The sequence below is a fragment of the Alexandromys fortis genome, unplaced genomic scaffold, assembly GCF_014885135.2.
Source record: "Alexandromys fortis isolate MF-2015 unplaced genomic scaffold, M_Fortis_MF-2015_v1.1 scaffold_13, whole genome shotgun sequence".
NCBI lineage: Eukaryota > Metazoa > Chordata > Mammalia > Rodentia > Cricetidae > Alexandromys > Alexandromys fortis.
Genome location: NW_026067908.1, coordinates 3519970 through 3537986, shown reverse-complemented (window position 1 = coordinate 3537986; position 18017 = coordinate 3519970). Strand labels below are relative to the sequence as shown.

Below are 18017 nucleotides of genomic sequence, written 5' to 3'. Positions count from 1 at the left end.
AGATGCAGCTCCCCAGAGTCACCACCCATGCCAGGGTTGGGCTTTCCCTGATGCAGTTGTCCTTTAGTTGCCAAGCTCCTAAAGTAACCCAAACAAACTCTGGCTCATGCATTGCTCTGCCGTGCCCTTCACCGCACGATGCACAAATGCATTTGAAACCATGAGCTGAAATAAGAACTCCTCCCTTTGAGTTATTTCCATCAGGTGTCTGGTCACCGCTACATAGAAGTTACTAACAGTCACAGGATGACTTGTTCTTACACATACACTGGACCAGAGGGCCAGGGAGGTGACCCTGATCGTTCTCACCTTCAGGCAGTAGGACCGGAGTGATAATTAGCAATGTCTTTATATTACTCTCCCAGCTTATCACACTGAAATATTACATTAGCAATTAAGAGAAATGAGTGGTGGGATAAATTGTAAAATTGCTAACAAAAGTAATACTGTATTTGAGACATCTAACTACTTACTATACCAGAGTCCATAATTAGACTCGGGAAGATTATAGTTGCAAATATTTATGGAGGATCACGAACAGAAAGCAAATTAAGAAAAACATAGGAACATTAGTGAGATCTAATCCTCCTACAGTTATACAACAAACTCCCAACACACGAATCCAGCCTACATAAACATCCTGAGCACCACTGAAATTATAACAGCTAATTACAGATTTAATTACAGTTGATTTATTTCTCTTATATGAAGTGTCACTTTTTGTTTCGGAGAGGTTATCACATAGAAATCAGAAACATTTAACTACAGAGGAAATATTTCAAGTCAAGAGAAGACAGTGCCATGTTTACCAGGGATAATGCTGAGGTACCTGCTCCTCAAGCAGGAGTCATCTAAACCTATCATGATGCTTTAGTCGAACGACTTACTGTCTAGTCCAAACAACAGACTGTGTAGGTGTGTAATAAGCTGGCTAATATTCGTGTATTAGAGGCATCGATGCACTGATATACTTGAACAATATGACTTTTTAAACCACTACGTTGCATAATAATCCTGCATTTTAATAACTAATCCAGCTCTAAGAGGGCTGAGCTGAAAATGCTGGTTATCATATCATCTGCAGACAACTGCTTCCACTGGGACTCATGGAGTTCTACTCTAGGCTTCTTTTTGATGCTTTAAAGTGCTGTATTGTATCTTAGGAAACTTGTGTTACTTAAAATATGTAACTTATACTATTTACAGTTTGTACTGTTTAGAAGATGTTGTCAGTAAACATCCCCCCACACCGCCCTGCTATTTTGAGATAGTCTAGGTTACATAGTGAGGACCTGACTTCAAACTTATGACCCTCCTGTCATTGTGCCGAGTTTTATGGTTTTTCATTTTTTTAAAAATGAAAAAAAAATGTTTATACACCAGGCTTGCCGAAGGCGAGACACCCTTTGATACAAATTAGATTAATCATATTAAGGGCAATCTATGATCAAGGCTAAGTCACTTGGCTCTGCATCTCACTCATCTATACGTTAAGGATGGTCCTAGAGCAACTGCCATTCCAGACTCTGGAGCTCAGGCTTTCAAAGGTATTATAGGCGCTGTGGAGGACCCATTCCAGAGCTTTTGGCTCATAAGGGCACATTCCCACACAGTGCTGAAGCTCTATCTACAAAAACACTTTAGAACCACTGACCTAGATGGATCTGAGAACAAATCCTGGCTCTACTACTTGCGCGTCCTAAAACTCAGTTTGTCCAACTCTAGAAACAAAGCTATCTGTGATTATGGGTTTAGCAACTATACACAGCGGTGTCCACTGTCCACTGAACAGTGTCTGGTTCATATCAGTTACTTAGTAGCAACCCGATAGTTGCTGCCACTGTAGCACTGTAAGGGATCACAGGGACATTAAGGGCATGTATTTTACCCTTGCATTCAACTGCATTGTTATTTGAAGGTACTCTTATTTTACATTAATTCTTGCTTGATAAAATGATAGATCATGATAGCTAAGTGACTTATGTCTTTAACAATCCCTCTCAAGAGAGCTTGCCTGGTTTGCATGAAGGCCTTGGTTTGATCCTCAGCGGCTCATAAACCAGACAAGGTAATGCACTCTGCAATCCCAGATCTCAGGATGCAGAGGCAGAAGAATCATCCTCACTGGCCATAGATCAAGTTCTAGGCTAGTCAAGAATTTATGAGAACCTGTCTCAAAAGATAAGGTACTAAGTACTATGCTCAGTTTTCAATTTTGCTTTATATCAGCTGAGTGGTCCCAGCTTCCTTATCTATAAAGATGGCACTAGTACTTACTTTGTAAAGTGAGCTGCATGATTTAATAAAGGTAGAACCCCAAAATAATATCTCACATAAAATAAACACTCAATAAATGTTTGCTATTATCCCTATATCCATAATGCTATAAATCATTACAGACATTAAATCATCAAAGATACAACTTCATAAGCCAGGCATAGTAGCTCACCCTTGCAATCCCAGTACCTGGGAAGCTAAGGCAGACAGATAAGTCATTCAGGGTCCTTCTCAGTCTCATTTTGAAGCCAGGCTAGGTTGCTTAAGACCTTGTCTCAAGATGAAGACCAAAAAAAAGTTACAACTTTTGGTCTATAAAAACAGTACTTTCAGATGATTAGGTTCTGGGCTGGGAAGATGCCTCAATGAGGTAAGCACCTGCCACACAAGCACAAAGACCTGAGTTCAGATCCACAACCCTCACCTGAAACGTCATGTGTTCCCAGAACCCAGCACTCTAGAAGCTGAAATAGGCAGTTCCCCAGGGCTTGCTGACCTGGCCACCAGATTAGCCCATTGGTAAGCAGCAAGTGAGAGACCTTGGCTCAAAAAATAAGACAGAGAATGATAGAGGAAGACACCTGATGTAGACCTGGCTTCCACACGTAAGCACAGGCATTTGCACATGCCCAAGCATGCACACACACACACACACACACACGTACACGTACACATACACATGTGCATGCACATGCCTCCATTCTAACTTCTTTTATTGCTCTTCCCAGTCTACTGGCATTCCATCCTCTTTGCTTGCTGTGATCTCCTAGATAGACAATAGATATTTCTGCCAATTTCTTAACTATAGATTTAAAATCCAAAGGCTTTATTTAGCTCACAAAGGTGCAGTTTGACATTTTTTAAAACATTTAAAAATCTGGAACTATTACACACTCATTTCCCATTAAGAAAAACTGACCTCTCTTGAAAAGAAGTAGAGAACCTGTCAACGTTCGGCAAGCCTTACCAAACATCTTAACTGTCTGGACCAGGTACAGCAGCTTCCCCTCTACATTGCTAGTCTGGATTATTATTGCTACATTTTATTGTATGTGTATGGTGTGTGTGTGTGTGTGTGTGTATGTGTCTATGTGTGCCACTGCACACATGCAGAAGTCAGAAGGCAATTTTGGGCAGTCTGTTCTCTTCTCCCATCATGTAGGTTCCAGGAATTGAACTCTGGTCATCAGACATGCAGACCCCAAATTGTTAGTCTTTGTTTAACTTTAATCCAAATTGGTCGTTTAAACTTTCAACCTCTAGTTCTACTTAACAGCAATATGCTAATAGCTATCTTCATTTGCATGTGAGCTCAGACTCAGTTCCCATCATCTCTGTGTCTCCAAACTAAATTCCTCAAGACTGTTTCAGATGTGACAAAGTTCAATTGAAAAACCAAGCCAAGAACATTACTACTAAGTTCTCCTCCCTCATTTCTAGCCAGTCACTAGCTCCTGTTTACCCACTACAAATGTCAAATCTGTTCCTCTCCACTTTCCCCATGACCACTGCTGTGATCTGTTCAGGACCCCATCACCAGCCACAGCTATTCCACTGTGGGTCCCATAAACGCTTGCCTTGTCCAGAACACTGAGCCAACACCTCCCCACTCCTGCACCCCGGCCCTTTTCTCTCTGGCATCATCAGCTCTTCCTCTCCATGGAAATCACTGTTGTCAACACAGAAACACTATTACTGTTCCTTTTTTCCTTAATTAAAATCTCCCCAAGACTCTCATGGCTCAAAATCCCTTCTGTTCCTGCTATCAGCTCAGCCGAATCTGAAAGCACTCTGTCCTGGTTTATGGTGGCTCTCCTCAAGGTTTTCAAGAACCCCTCCTGATGAACTCCATTATGACATCACTCCCTACTGCCCACTTCCCTTGTTCATCAGCAGCGTCTGGCACAGTTGCTGACCTCTCTCCCTCCAAGAAAGCGCCTTCTCCAGGCTTCACTTGCTTTTGTTCCTTTGTCACCGCTCTCCAGCTGATTCTCCCTCATCTTGGGGTCTCTAAAGTATATCTTCAAGTGCCTACACCTTGGTGCTCAGACTTTTTTCTTTCTACTCCTATTCCCAAATTCCCACAGCCATAAACACTGTCTGTGCCAATGAGTACCCAGATTTATTTTTCTAACCAGAAAATTTCCCCTGAATTCCATATCCAAACTACACATTCAACATCTTCAACAAATTCTCCTTTCTTCCAAACTAGTTCTTCTTGGAATCATCCTCTTCATTTGGCAACTCTGTTCTTTTTACCTCAATCAAAACTCTCAGTGTCAACCTGAACCTGTCTTTCCATCATCTACAACTCAACCTTCAAAATAAATAAAATATCATTGTCCAGTCAGTGGTGGTGCACACCTTTAATCCCAACACTAAGAGGCAGAGGCAGGCCAATCTCTGCAAGTCTGAGGCCAGCCTGATCTACAGAACAAGTTCTAGGACCACCAGGGCTGTTATACAGAGAAACCCTGTTTTGAAAAATAAAATAAAACATGAACTAGAACTTAGCAACATAAAAGTAACTAAGTTATACAACAACTTGAAAACACTGTTCTGAGCTAATAAAGTAAGGCAAAAGAAATCCACATGACACTATCACATTTCTGTGAAGCTCCCCAACGGGTATGCAACCTCTACTGACAGAAAGCAGATCAGTGGTTGCCTGGCCCAGGGCTGGGGGGGGGGGGAGCTTTGAAAGGTAAGAAATCTCTTGGAGTGATAAAAATGTTCCATATCGTGGAGGCAGCTATCTACAAATAAGCTGACCAAAGCCTACTGAATTATATGAGACATATTTTTTATTTATTATTGTTATTATTATTATTTTGGTTTTTCAAGACAGGGTTTCTCTGTAGCTTTTTGGAGCCTGTCCTGGAATTCGCTACACCAGGCTGGACTCAAACTCAGAGATCCCCCTGCCTCTACCTCCCGAGTACTGGAATTATAGGCGTACGCCATCACTGCCCGACCTGAGACATAGATTTTAAAATGTTTTTATCTGAAGGTCTTTTTAAAAGTTGTCATTTGCTGTTGTCGTTATTGTATGTTTCAGCGTACATATGAATCTGAATGCACATACGATGGAGGGAGTTCAGGCATGCCACAGCATGTGTGAGGAGACCAGAGAACAGTTTTATGGAGTTGGTCCTCTCTTCCCACCTTTAACTGGGCCCCAGGGATCAAAGTCATCAAGCTTTTGCAGCAAGAGCTGCACTGAGCCATCATCTCATCAGCCCCTCATGCATAAATTTATTACATGTTAATTATACTCCACTAAAGTTGATTAAGCACACACACAATTTGACCTCCCTACCCCCACTGGTACAGTACAGAAACCATCACTTTTTCTCTTCTTGTCTACAACAGCCTCCTAAATGGCGTCCTGGGTCTGTGCTCCTCTGCACCTTATTCTCAACACAGTGGCTGGAGCAACCCTGTAAATTATGAATCTCATCATGTCACTCTCTGATCAAAATGTCCTAACAATCTTTCATGACAATAAGATTCTTTTTTATTTCTTTTTTGGCAACAGGGTCTCACTCTGTAACCCAGGCAGCCTGAAACTCACTCTGTAGACCCAGAGTTCTAGCTTGACACAGGAAAAAGACAACACTCAACATGTTATGATAATGTATCAACCTGAATTTGCTTTCAGTTCTCATCAGCAATTTAAGGTCAAGAAGAATACCATAAAATTTAAGCTCTATCAGACACTGAGCTGTTTTCTATCAAATCTGTAGATCTTCACTAAGTGTGAAGTAATTTTCCTAATCACCTAAACCAATGCACAGTCTTCTTTTCACAAGCTCACGCTGCTTAACACTCCATAAATGCTACAGTAGAAAACAAACAACCTGGCAGGCTGGAAACTCAGGGTTCATTTTTTAAATTCTTATTTATCTTTATCATTTAAACAATGTCTTGTTTTATCAGCAAGCCACATAAATACAAAAATGCTAAGGAGATCAGTTTAACATAAATAATTAAATGTAAGGCAGAGGCACCTTTGCTCAGAGATCCAAGGCTCTTTCCACCAGGCAAACAAAGGTGCTCTGGCCTGGAGGGGCCTCCTCAGGAGCTGCAGAATCTGTGCTGCAGCCCCTGCAGCCAGCAGCTCCTAAAACTGCAGTGAAGTATTCAACTCCATTAGAGTAAAGAGGCACAGTTACCTGCTTTGGCTTATAAACAGCATTGCATATGTAACCTGAGAATCAGGGCTGCTTGGTGATGAAAAGGTTTCATGAAATTAAACGGAGTGGAAATTTCCAGGGGAGCACTATTATTTAAGCAGTTCTAAACAAATAATATTCTAAAGCACAGTTAGTATTTTAAGGATAAGCATGACGACATATTAGAAATGTCACTGGTGCACACTGGCCTCTCTTTACTATGCATAGGCAGCATTTTCCACTTCTATGAGTCAATTTCTTAAACAAGACAATGAAGGAAACTACAGCATGCTGTCCTAGTGTGGGACAGCAGTGGCCTAAACACCTTTGCCTAGCACTTATGGTCACCAGCAGACCTCATTACCAAACATTTCTAAGCTGTAACTGTACTTAGTATTCATTTGCCTTGATGTACCTGGCAACCGTAACAGTGATAATCACCTACAGGTTCAGACAAAGTGCTAACATCTCCAAACAGTCTCATTTCTAAGTTTCCTGGGTTGCTTTAAACCTAAAACAGAGATTGTTCTGGATAGGCAAAACAATAAAAAAAAAAAGCACCAAATTAACAGGCACTCCTAACAGACAACAGGGTCATAGGACCAGATCGCTAAGATCAGCTTCCAAAGCAAGATGAAATGGGAATGATCACACAGTACCTTACCCTTTCTACCGGTGAGCCATAGCATGCAATGCCGAAACATAGCAGTGGCAGATGGCATTGGAGTTATTAACTACAGAAAGGATAATAGCAGAGGAATGATGGCTGGCAGACAAGACACAGAAATGCAGATGGAAATATGCAAACGTGGAGTTCTTGAAGCAGAGTAAAACCTTTCAGGCAAAGGCTGCCTCTAGCTTCAATTGAATTTACATTTTGAGCTTCACAAGGACAAACACTGCAGCCTTCACATTCAGTCTTTAGACTCTTCATGCAGAAGCAGAAGCACACTCCTCGAGAAAGAAGATCAGCAACCTTCTGTAAGCACAAGCCAGCAGCAGCAGCAGCCCATTACTCTTGCTTCTCACTGATTTTTATCCTTTAAATTTTTAATCTCCAATTGCAGCCAGATCCACAGTCGCTTCAAATTAATGTGCATCCACTGCAGATACAAATCCCTGCCTAACCTGCAGCACCACTTCATCCAGAAGGTTCCTGTGCACTCGCTCATGCAGGATCAGTTGCAAAAGCATTCAAGGCATTCAGCAAACAACCCACGAGAGAAGAGAGGAAGCAGGCGGGACCATAAAGAGAAAGAATCTCCCCTTTCAGCTCACCCTGGAAGTGGAAGGTTTTCTGATCAACAGTTATTGTGAAGGTGCTGTCGTCCTCATCGTCTATACCAATCACAGCTCCCTGTGAAACAAAGAGCAAAATCCCAATAAGGCAAACAATGACATCAGCAATATTCACTCCTGCTACAGCCCTGGAATACCCGAAGCAACGAGGACACTGGAAGCAGGCTAGACGAGCAGAGAAATCCGAGAACCTTGTTTTGCTTAAGGAGGAAGAAGTAACGGAACGGAGAAGGGCTGGCGGGATACCTTAGTAGTACCCTGCATGGACTTTCCATGCCTTGCAGAAGGGACATGGATGCAGTGAGAGAGGACAAGCACAGACTCTGAATCTGGAATCTGTTTAACAGCGAGCCACTGCGCCCTTCTGAGCTTTAAACTGCTCTCTAAAATGGGAGTCAGAAACCTACACCGCCCCAGGTTGTTGTGCCGTGCAAAGACGGCAGGTGCTCTTCACCAGGCTGCTGCTGTATTGCGCTTGTTAGTGCAGAAACACCAGCTGACATTTGCTCCAAAACACTGCCCAGTGGCCAGATGCTCCCACAGCCACGGTGCTTTAGTGGCGCTGCAGCTTTCACACTGAGTTACTGTAGGCTCCTGTGTCTGCCTCCTCCCACTAAACTGCTGTGAGCTTCTGGGAACCAGGACAATTTCACTTATTCTGACAAATGGCACTCAAGTGTATGCTTTCTAACGGAAAACACGACTTTCAGAAGGCAGTGAGAGGGCAGGGAGCTACACTGGCTGGCTGTTTCAGGAACTTTTAACATTTTTTTTTTATATAGAACTATATGCATCCTAATCAGACAACCGGAATTAAAGGGGGAGGGGGAGCTATACAAAATCAAAGTCTACTGGGCAATGGTCTCAAGGACTCAATACCTTGTATATCCCAGAGGGGCCAGAGAACACATCACACCACATAACTCTCACACAGTCCATTCTTAGATACCTTGAAATGAAGGCTCAAAAGAATGGAGGGGGAAAAAAACAATAACAACCTCATCACATGAAAAAAGTAGGGTGACTATTATCTCAAAAATATTAGTACAGCCAAATACTTATTCATTTCTTCCCAGATACTATATAGCTAAACCTCACCTTCATCTAAGTTCTACACACCTTACTTAGCTTACTTATTTCAGAGTAGGTAAGAAATTTTGTCAAATATGGAAATGTCTGCAGACTTAGTCCAGATCCAACAGAAGCTCACAGCAGGCCCAAGACCGGATGCCATTGGCATGGCACCTCTTAGTCCAGCACGATGAACACGGTCACCACCACCACGCACTAGAGCAGTTCGTTCTGGTTAACTTCACTAGGCTAACCTCGTGAATTTCTAATAAATCAAACACAGCAGCACTGAATAACCCAGCAGAGGAGTGTGTGCTAGATGGAGCACATGAAACAATGGTCCTTGCTTTTAAGACTTTTCTGCTCCAGAAGAGCAGATAAAACCCATTAGTGAGCTCTACCTGGACAAACCTTGGAAACAGTATCAAAGACACTTGTCACTAAGGAAATAGGCACAATGGACAAACACACAGAGATGGAAAGTACTTCAGTAGTTCCCTGAGGGTACGGCGAATAGGGACTGAATGCTAGTAAGCAGGAGTGGGGGAAGGGTTGTTTTGGAGACTGAGGTGTTGCTATCCTGCCCAGAAGGTTTCAACTCCTGGGCTCAAGAAATTCTTGTCTCAGTTTTCCACTGGAATTACAGGTATACACCACTACACCTGGATGGCAGTATATTTCTTCATGGAGTGATGAAAACATTCTAAAATTGACCATACCATTGTGGTAGTTGAACAAGCCTAAGAATATACCCAAAACATTAACCATATACTTTAAGTCAATATACTATACAGAATGTGAATTTTCCTTCTTTAATACCGGGTCTCATATAGCCCAAGCTGGCATCTAACTCTATGTAGCCAAGGATGAGACTGAACTCCCGATCTTCCTGCCCATCCTCTTGAGTACTGGGTTAATGGAATGTATCATCATTCCCAGCTGATTTGGTGTTTGGGATCCAGTCCACAGCTCGACAAGCACTCTACCAATTAAGCTACATCCCCAGGCTCACTGTGTAAATTATAACTCAACCAAACTGCAATACCCACTTCCAAATGCCTGTTTGTTCTTTCTTTTGGGTTTCTCAACCTAAGTTTGTCCATCATCTAATCACTAAAGACAGGCCTCAGGAGGGCTCACAAAGGCCCTCATCCTGTAACTGTCTATGCTCATTTGGAACTTTTACCTTTGCTTTTGTTCTCCTTCAGTGCTGGGGACTGAAACTAGGGCTTCGCACCTGCTAGGCAAGGCACTCTACACTGCATATCCTAAGTTCACCATCTCCATAGCTGCTGATACAATGGCAGTTTTCACCGATTTCTCGCTCACTGATGCAGTCTGTCTTCAGTCTGGACACCAACTAGGCCAGTCTTTGCTATTGCCAGAGAAGCAGTTTCTAAAGTGCAAACTTTAGGAGACACATCTTTTTAAAATATTCCTTGGCTTTCCATAAACTAATCAAGTCAACATTACTTCTTAACGCTCTTCGAGACTGTTCAAGTTTGGCTCAGCTAACCTCTTCTACTGTCACCACCCTGCCACCTCCTGCCCCGGCAGAGAGAACCCTGTGTGTGCTCAGTCTCAACATTTCTTCCATGCACCAAAAAACCAGCACGCAGTCTCTCTTCCTCGAACCATTTTTCCAGTCCAGTTCCCCATCATTTTCTAAACAAAACCCACCCAAATCCCTCTAGCGCCCTCCTGCTCTGTGAAAACTGCCCAGCTCTTAACCTTTCCTCCATCCCTGCATCCATGCCTCCTTCCTCTCGCTGCATCCCAGTAAGTTCTCTTTAGACAGAACTCAGCAGCGCACACAGCCGCTGTCACCTGTTCCCCCTTAGTGACCTTTGTCCCTAAACTGAACTCGAGAGAGCTCTCCCCAAAAGAACCTTTGCTAATCTAAAATGGGAAAGGGCACTCCTTTGGATCCATGGCACTTCCGGAAGGCTTCAGAACCTGTAACTAGAACTGGAGTCTCCTGCTGCAATCAGGATGAGTGTCCTTCAGAACAGAAGGATGCTGCACCTGACACTCTGGCCTCTCCATATGATCTGTTCAAAAACAATCTTAACTTCCCTTGAGAATGCCCTAGATATACACTGTTCAATGCTGTAGCCAACAGTCCTGTGTGACCATTTAAATTGAACTTATTTAAAATTCAGCAAAATTTAGAGATGAGTGAAGTCAAGTTCAGCTCTTCGGGAAGGCAAAGCTTAGCACCAATAAGGCCCTGGGTTTGGTCTCCAGACCAGAAAAAACAGACTGGAATTTCAAAAGCTCAGTAGGTCCAGAAAGCTAGTGGGTGTGGAGGGTACAAACACAGACCATTTTAGTCACCATGCAAATCACAGGCACTACAGACCACAAAGAGGAGGACACTGAAGTCTGGCCACTGAGAAGAAAATCACAGCGAAAAGCTATTGCCAATTGGACATCTGCACTTCACACACACTCACTTTGAAAAACATTATTTTGAAATGTAACATACACAAAGGCTGTGTACAAGGTCAACTCCCCTGTGTAACTTTTCCTAATCTCTTACACAGCCCTCTCCCCCAAAGGCAAGCGCTAGTGTTGAGAATTTATTTGGAGGTTGTAGCAGGGGAGTGCAGTTACTCTTGCACCCCGACCAAAGGACAGTCCTCCTCTACAGACAAGATCACGGAGGGCTTGCCTTTGGGAGGGATGCAGAGTGCTGTGAGGGAGGAGGGAGCAGACTGGCCAAGTGACTGGAGCTTCTCTGGGGTGACAAATGTTGTAGCCAGACAATGTGGATGACAGATGTTGCAAGCAAATCGCCCTTACATGCAGTGAGGTAAACACTGTTCTTGAATATTATGAAGTCCTATCCATTTTGAGTTTTATACAAATGGACTCTGTATCTTTTAATCTGCTCTCACACAAAATGTTTGAAATTCACTTATGTTGCAGGTAGTACAGTTGTTGACGGTTTTTGTTTGTATAGTTGTGCTTCTGCATGGCTCTTCACAACTTATCAATTGCACTGTGAACAGACATTTACACAGCTCCAGATTTACACTAGGACAATGCTATTATGGACACTGTGGCTCTTTTCTTACGCATAGTGCCTGGAGGTGGATTTACTAGATCAGGGGTATACACATGTTGGTCTGCAGATGGCCAAGGGTTCCAAGAGTAGTTGTGCTGATTATATTCCCACTTCATGAGCACTTTTTTGTTGTTTTTTTGAGACAGGGTTTCTATGTAGCTTTGGAGCCTGTCCTGGATGGAACTTGTTCTGTAGACCAGGCTAGCCTCCAACTCAATCTACCTGCCTCTGCCTTCAGAGGCATACGCAGCCACCACTACACCAGGGTCATAAGCACATTTTAAATGACTCAGCAGTGACCACTGACATCTGGCAGTGGTTTTAATTTCCTTTTCCTTGGTAACTGATGAAATATCTTTTCATGTCTATTGTTATTTGAATATCCTTTGTGTGATGGTTCAGTGTTATCAATGAGCAAGAAGCAGACCATGTTCTATTTATAGTTTTCTTTCTATTGTCTATAGAATCTGTAGTCTGACTTTTGCATCTCCTTTCTTCTAAGGAATAGTTCTTAACTTTAATTCTTTCCCTACAATGTACTGAGTTTATATTTCATAGTTACACTTTCTGGGATCCTTCAAGAAGTCTTTCTCATTCCTAAGGTCAAGGAAATATTTCCCTACACCGTCGTCTAGAAGTCTTTGTATTTCAATATTAGGGAAAGTAAGTCCTCTCACTTTCCTTGGCCTTTTTACGTTCTGAACCAACACTGTCACCAGAGTCTTAGGTCAGAACATGGAACCTGTCTTCTGAGGTCTTTGTAAGAGGCTGTGAAATCAAGTGGCAGAACCAAGAGTGGTATTCTTGACCCTCTAGAAATGTTAGAGTCCACTGAACAAGTTTCGTGCACGAGAGAGTGCACACAGCAGCACACTGACTGGGAAGGCTACCGATCGACAGTTTAACAGTTTCAATTCAATAATACTTATGGTTTCTGGGTAAAGGGTTCCAACCATCTTTTGTTAATCATTACTCCTCCACCCTCTCCATTCCCCATCACCTTTTCTCTGCTCCTCACCCTCCCAGTTGCATCTACACATATGCAAGTCTCTTCTCTGACAACAGTAAGGATGCTCTGCATCTGTACCCACTCCAGCAATTAGACCGTTCCTCTAAATCCCTTCCAGTCACTCAAGCCTCCTGCCTGTGATTCACTTCATCTTTCCACTCCTTGAAGATACCTAGCCACTGGCTCTTCTTCAACTTACATAAGTTAACTTTATGGCCTGGTTTACCCGGAACAATCCTGGATTATTCCTGTTGCCTTAGCAAAATAATCAACTTCCCCTTTCATCGTCAAGACTGTCCAAGTTCCAGAGATGGTCACACTCCACTACATCTTAGTTCCAAGACTCTAACCTCCCTCTCTAGACTTAGCTCTTACCAACTTCTGCTCAAGGTTTACCAGTTGCTGCAAGTTCTTTCTCATAGCCATGTATCTCCAATTGTTCCCCCTATTTGCCACATCCTTTCCCCTACCTGGATCTGCTCTGCTTTTTGTGGTTATCTGGAACAAAACTCCTCTTGGTAACTCACATATGGAATGGTGTTCTATCATCAAGAAAACTGTTGTGCTAACCTACCAAATGCCAACATTTTGTGATGTTTTTAAGGCTCATTCCATGGTCTCTTGTGACTTTTCCCCGAGGTTTTCGAATGATCAGCTTTTCATGCTCCATCAGTACTTGATGCATACTGCTTTAGGTTGCAGACAGAAACTATAGCTTCAGCATCTTCTCCAAGTGTGTGATGGTTTGAAAGGAATGGCCCCCAATAACTTGTGTGTTTGAATGCTTTGCCCATAGAGAGTGGTACTATTAGAAGATGTGGTCTTGTTGGAATAGATGTGGTCTTGTTAGAGGAAACGTGCCACTGTGGGCTTTGAGGTCTTATGTGCTCAAGCTATGCCTACTGTGGCACACAGTCTCCTGCTGCCTGAGGACCAAGATGTAGAACTATCAGCTCCTTCTCCAGCTGTGCAAGGAAAAATACAAAATGTATGATTTGAGGAGAAAGGAGGCATTAGGAGGTGGAATAGTTAAATCCTATGTTCAAGGAGATAAACAGATTAAGAAATGGAATAAAAGAAGTGGTGACTTCAGAGTAAGACTCCACCCAGCTAAGCTTCCAATTTGTAAAAAGAAATTAACCAACCTAAACTAATAGAGACTTGAAGAATGATTTGACATCAGACATGGGCGGTTTTTGGTCTTGCATTGGTCCAGTATTTCCTCATTATGTTCCCTTTCCTACGTTTTAGAATAGTAATATATATCCTGTGCCATTATATGTTGGAAGTATGTGATCTGCTTTTTTATTTTGATTTTACAGGGGATCACAGTTAAGAGATTACATGAATCTCAGAAGAGACTTTGAACTTTGGACTTATGAACAGGGTTGAGACTGTTATAGTATTATAGTGTTATAGTGGTATGGTAACTTTTGAAGTTGGGCTGGATGAGTTTCTGCATTACATGACAGTTACAAGCCTGGGGGAGGAGGCTGGGTAATGTGGTTTGAATAGGAATGTCTCCTGTAGACTCACTGAATGCTTGGCCCATAGAGAGTGGCACCATTACGAGGTGTGGCCTTGTTGGAGGAAGTGTGTCACTAAGGAGGTAGGCTCTGAGGTCTCCTATGCTCAAGCTATGCTTACAGTGGCACATGGTTGCTTCTGCAGATGCAGCAAGATGCAGAACTCTTAGCTCCTTCTCCAGCACTATGGCTGCTGAACACTGCCATGTCCCACCACAGTGACAATGGACTGACCCTCTGAACATTATAAGACAGCCCCAGTTAACTGTCTCCTTTGTAAGAGTGCTGCTGCCCTGGTGTCTCTTCACAACAATAGAAACCCTAAGACAAAGAGGATGGATCTCTTATTTTCTTTCTCTTTTTTCTATACACAAAGAAATACTTTAAACATGAATAATGGTTCAAATACCTATGATGGAAACAGTTTTGCCTTCATGATTTGCAATACAAAATAAGATTCTGGCCATTCTGCAGGGGTTTTTTTGCATAAAAGATAAAGTGGGTTGGTGATTCCAAAAGTAATAAAAGAATGACTACTTCAGAGTGTAAACGGCTCACACACCCCCTAACGGAGCATGGCTGATGCAAGCGACTCCCTCATGCACTAAACACACACTGTCCCTCGCTGCTGAAATGCCAGTGGAACTTTACATTCATATGGAGCTTTACACATGCTCGCTGAGATTCAGGGGGAACAACTGGTACCTCATCTTTAGAGAACAGAAGATAGGCTCAGAGAAGTAAAGTGTCTGTTCAAAGACAACAGCTAAAATATAGAAGTCATTCTAGCAAGTCCTGATACAAAGCAACATTTACTATTACTTCAGCAAACTTACTGAACACCTATTCCGGGCCAGGAGCACTAACAGCCAGGAACTGGAAACAAATAAGGTGCTTCAACAAATGAGCCTGTGGGGGACATTCATGGCCACCAACAATATGTTTGTTTTGCTCTCAGAATAAAAGCTGCTTTTAAAAATAAAAGTAAGTAAGTAAATAAATAATGTGTCTGCACCCTGAAAGAATATGAAAGAGAAAAGAAAGAAGTCAATGTATAAAGAGGAGCAGAAACACTTGCGTTCAACCTGCTCACAAAGGTGCTGAAAGGAGGGCCTGCTGCAGCTTCATTCATCCATTCAGTGACTCAACAAGCAACTTTCGGGGCGGGGGGGGGGGGGGGGCGCTGACTTTTGAAGACAGGGTTTCTCTGCCCTGGCTGTCCTGGAACTCACCCTGTAGATCAGGCTGGCCTCTAAGTCACTGAGAACCACCTACCTCTGCCTCCCAGTGCTGGGATTAAAGATGTCCGCCACCACTGCCCTGCACAACTTTTTTTTACACTCATCACTTGTTTACTGAAGCTGATCACTCACACACACACACACACCTTCCACACTGAGAATCCATATATGCTTTCCATGCTGAGAATATACCTCTTTTACATTCCTGTTTCCTTTTATATGAGTTGAATGTACATTCCATTTTTAAGTATACTTTTTGTTTTCTTACTGATTTCATGCATTCTTTGGGTTTTTTTTTTTTTTGGTTGTTCTTAATTTATAGTTCTTCATACTATTTTGGATATTAATCCTTTGTCAAACATATGCCTTATATTTTCTCTCTTGTCTATAGGTTACCTTTTTATCTTTGGTTGTGGTAATAATTTAAAGTTATTCAGGTCTCCCTATAGTTTTTCAACAATGGCTTATAAAAGAATGCATCTGTCTTATAAAACATATTTCTAGGAGAGTTCTATCTAATATTGCAAACACAGGTCTTTAATTCTTCTCCTAATTGATTATGGAAATTATTGAGGAGTATTAATAGTTTTTGCACATTAATCTCATATCCAATTTGCCATTGTTCCGTTGTTGTTTTTCAGACTGAATCTTACTGTGTGTCTCTGGCTGATCTGGAACTCCCTTAGTAGACCAGGCTAGCCTCAAATTCAGACATCCATTTGCCTCTGTCTTCTGTGTGCTGGTTTAAAGGCATGTGCCACCACATCCAGCCCCATATATTTTTAAGAGTTCTTTTTATTTCCAAGTATGTGTGTGTATCTCTGTGCATATACACTGTATATGTAAAAGTGCCCACAGATGCCAGATATGGCTACCTGAATTGAGTACTAGGAACTGAAAAAACAGAATACACTCTTAACCACTGATCCATCTCTCCAGTCCCTCCACATCCAAAATTTTTGCTCAATTTACACAAATAAATTATTTGTAATTTATGTGTCATGGCACACACGTGGAGGTTGGAGGACAAGTTGTGGGAGTTGGTTCTACTGTGTGGGCTCCTGCAATAGAGCTCAGGTCATCTGCTGTGGCAGATCTTTACCCACTGAACCATCCCACCAGTGCGTCTGTAGGTTCTCGAGGACTTCATGCACACACTCCTATCTACAAACATGAGTAACTTGTTCTCCCACTCTCATCTTTTCTTCTTTTTCTTTATTCTCAGGGTGCCACATGGTTTCTCTCTTGCTTGTTCTTTGCTTAGCATTCTGGGACCTGCAGGGTGTAACAGTGAAGCAGCACCAAACAAGGACCCTGTCTTGCTGCTGACTTTATGAAGACTGTGAGGCTAGGAGATAGCCTGGTAGTTCAAGTACTCACTGAGAAAGCTTTTGTCAAGACCCTGAAGCTTTGGTTTGGGTCCCCTGAACCCACATGAATGCTGTTCTGTTGCCAAACCCAGCATTTGAAGGCAAAGACGGGGACCTCAAGCAAACTGGCTAACATGGGAAGCTCAGAGTTCACTTGAACAACCCTGCCTTAATAAATAAGGTGGAGAACAATTGAGGAAGACGAAATGTCAGCCTCAGGCTTCTACACACAGATGTACACGTACCCACACATACATGCAATATACATGTGAACATGCATGCACGTCACATAAATATACAAAAATGAAAGAAAGAATTTATAAACTGCTTCATTATTAAGTACATAACAGCCTTCTGGCAAACATTCTTTACGAGGTTTAGGAAGGCTCATTTTGGCCAGGTCTGATAGCACACAACTTTATCCCAGTACTCAGGAGGTAGAGGCAGGCAGGGCTCTGAGTTCTAGGCTAGCTGGGCAACCAGGGCTATATAGTGATACCATATATATGTTTATTGGATGATGCAAATGCCCATCATCCCAGCACTTAGGAAGTAGAGGCACATGGGTAAGGAATTTCAGAACATTTTCCATGTCAAATTCATAGGGAACAGACAGAGCGGGCAAAGGCTACTGCATTAACAAGTGAGCCCTAAATTAACTGAGTAATTTTTCATCATGAAATGACAAGATAATTATAACATTTCTTGTAGGACACAGGTTTTCAGGCTAGAGGAGGACATTTTTAAATTTATACATTAATCTAAATTACCTCCCCACATCTGTTCTAGGATGTCTCTTATTGTTAGATGCAGTCCAATACCAGAGATCGGGGAAAGTACCACAGGGCTAAAATAAAGCATTAGTATCCATCAGTGCTGAAGGTATTAATAACCTTATATCAGTAGTGGTGTGCTACTGATCTCTCAGGATGAGCTCAGAGAAGAGAACAGATGATGGCTTCCACGGGGAATCAATCCA

At 42.4% G+C, this 18017-nt stretch overlaps 1 protein-coding gene across 7 annotated transcripts in view; it reads right to left on the bottom strand.

Moving 5' to 3' along the window:
• The window catches only part of Osbpl9 (oxysterol binding protein like 9), a 122551-nt gene that overhangs the window by 77807 nt on the left and 26727 nt on the right, over positions 1–18017 (bottom strand). For all 7 annotated transcript variants that reach the window (XM_050136247.1, XM_050136250.1, XM_050136251.1 and 4 more), the window contains exon 3: positions 7731–7809. In XM_050136247.1, coding sequence (XP_049992204.1) covers positions 7731–7809 — 79 coding nt within the window. The remainder of the gene's footprint in view (positions 1–7730; positions 7810–18017) is intronic.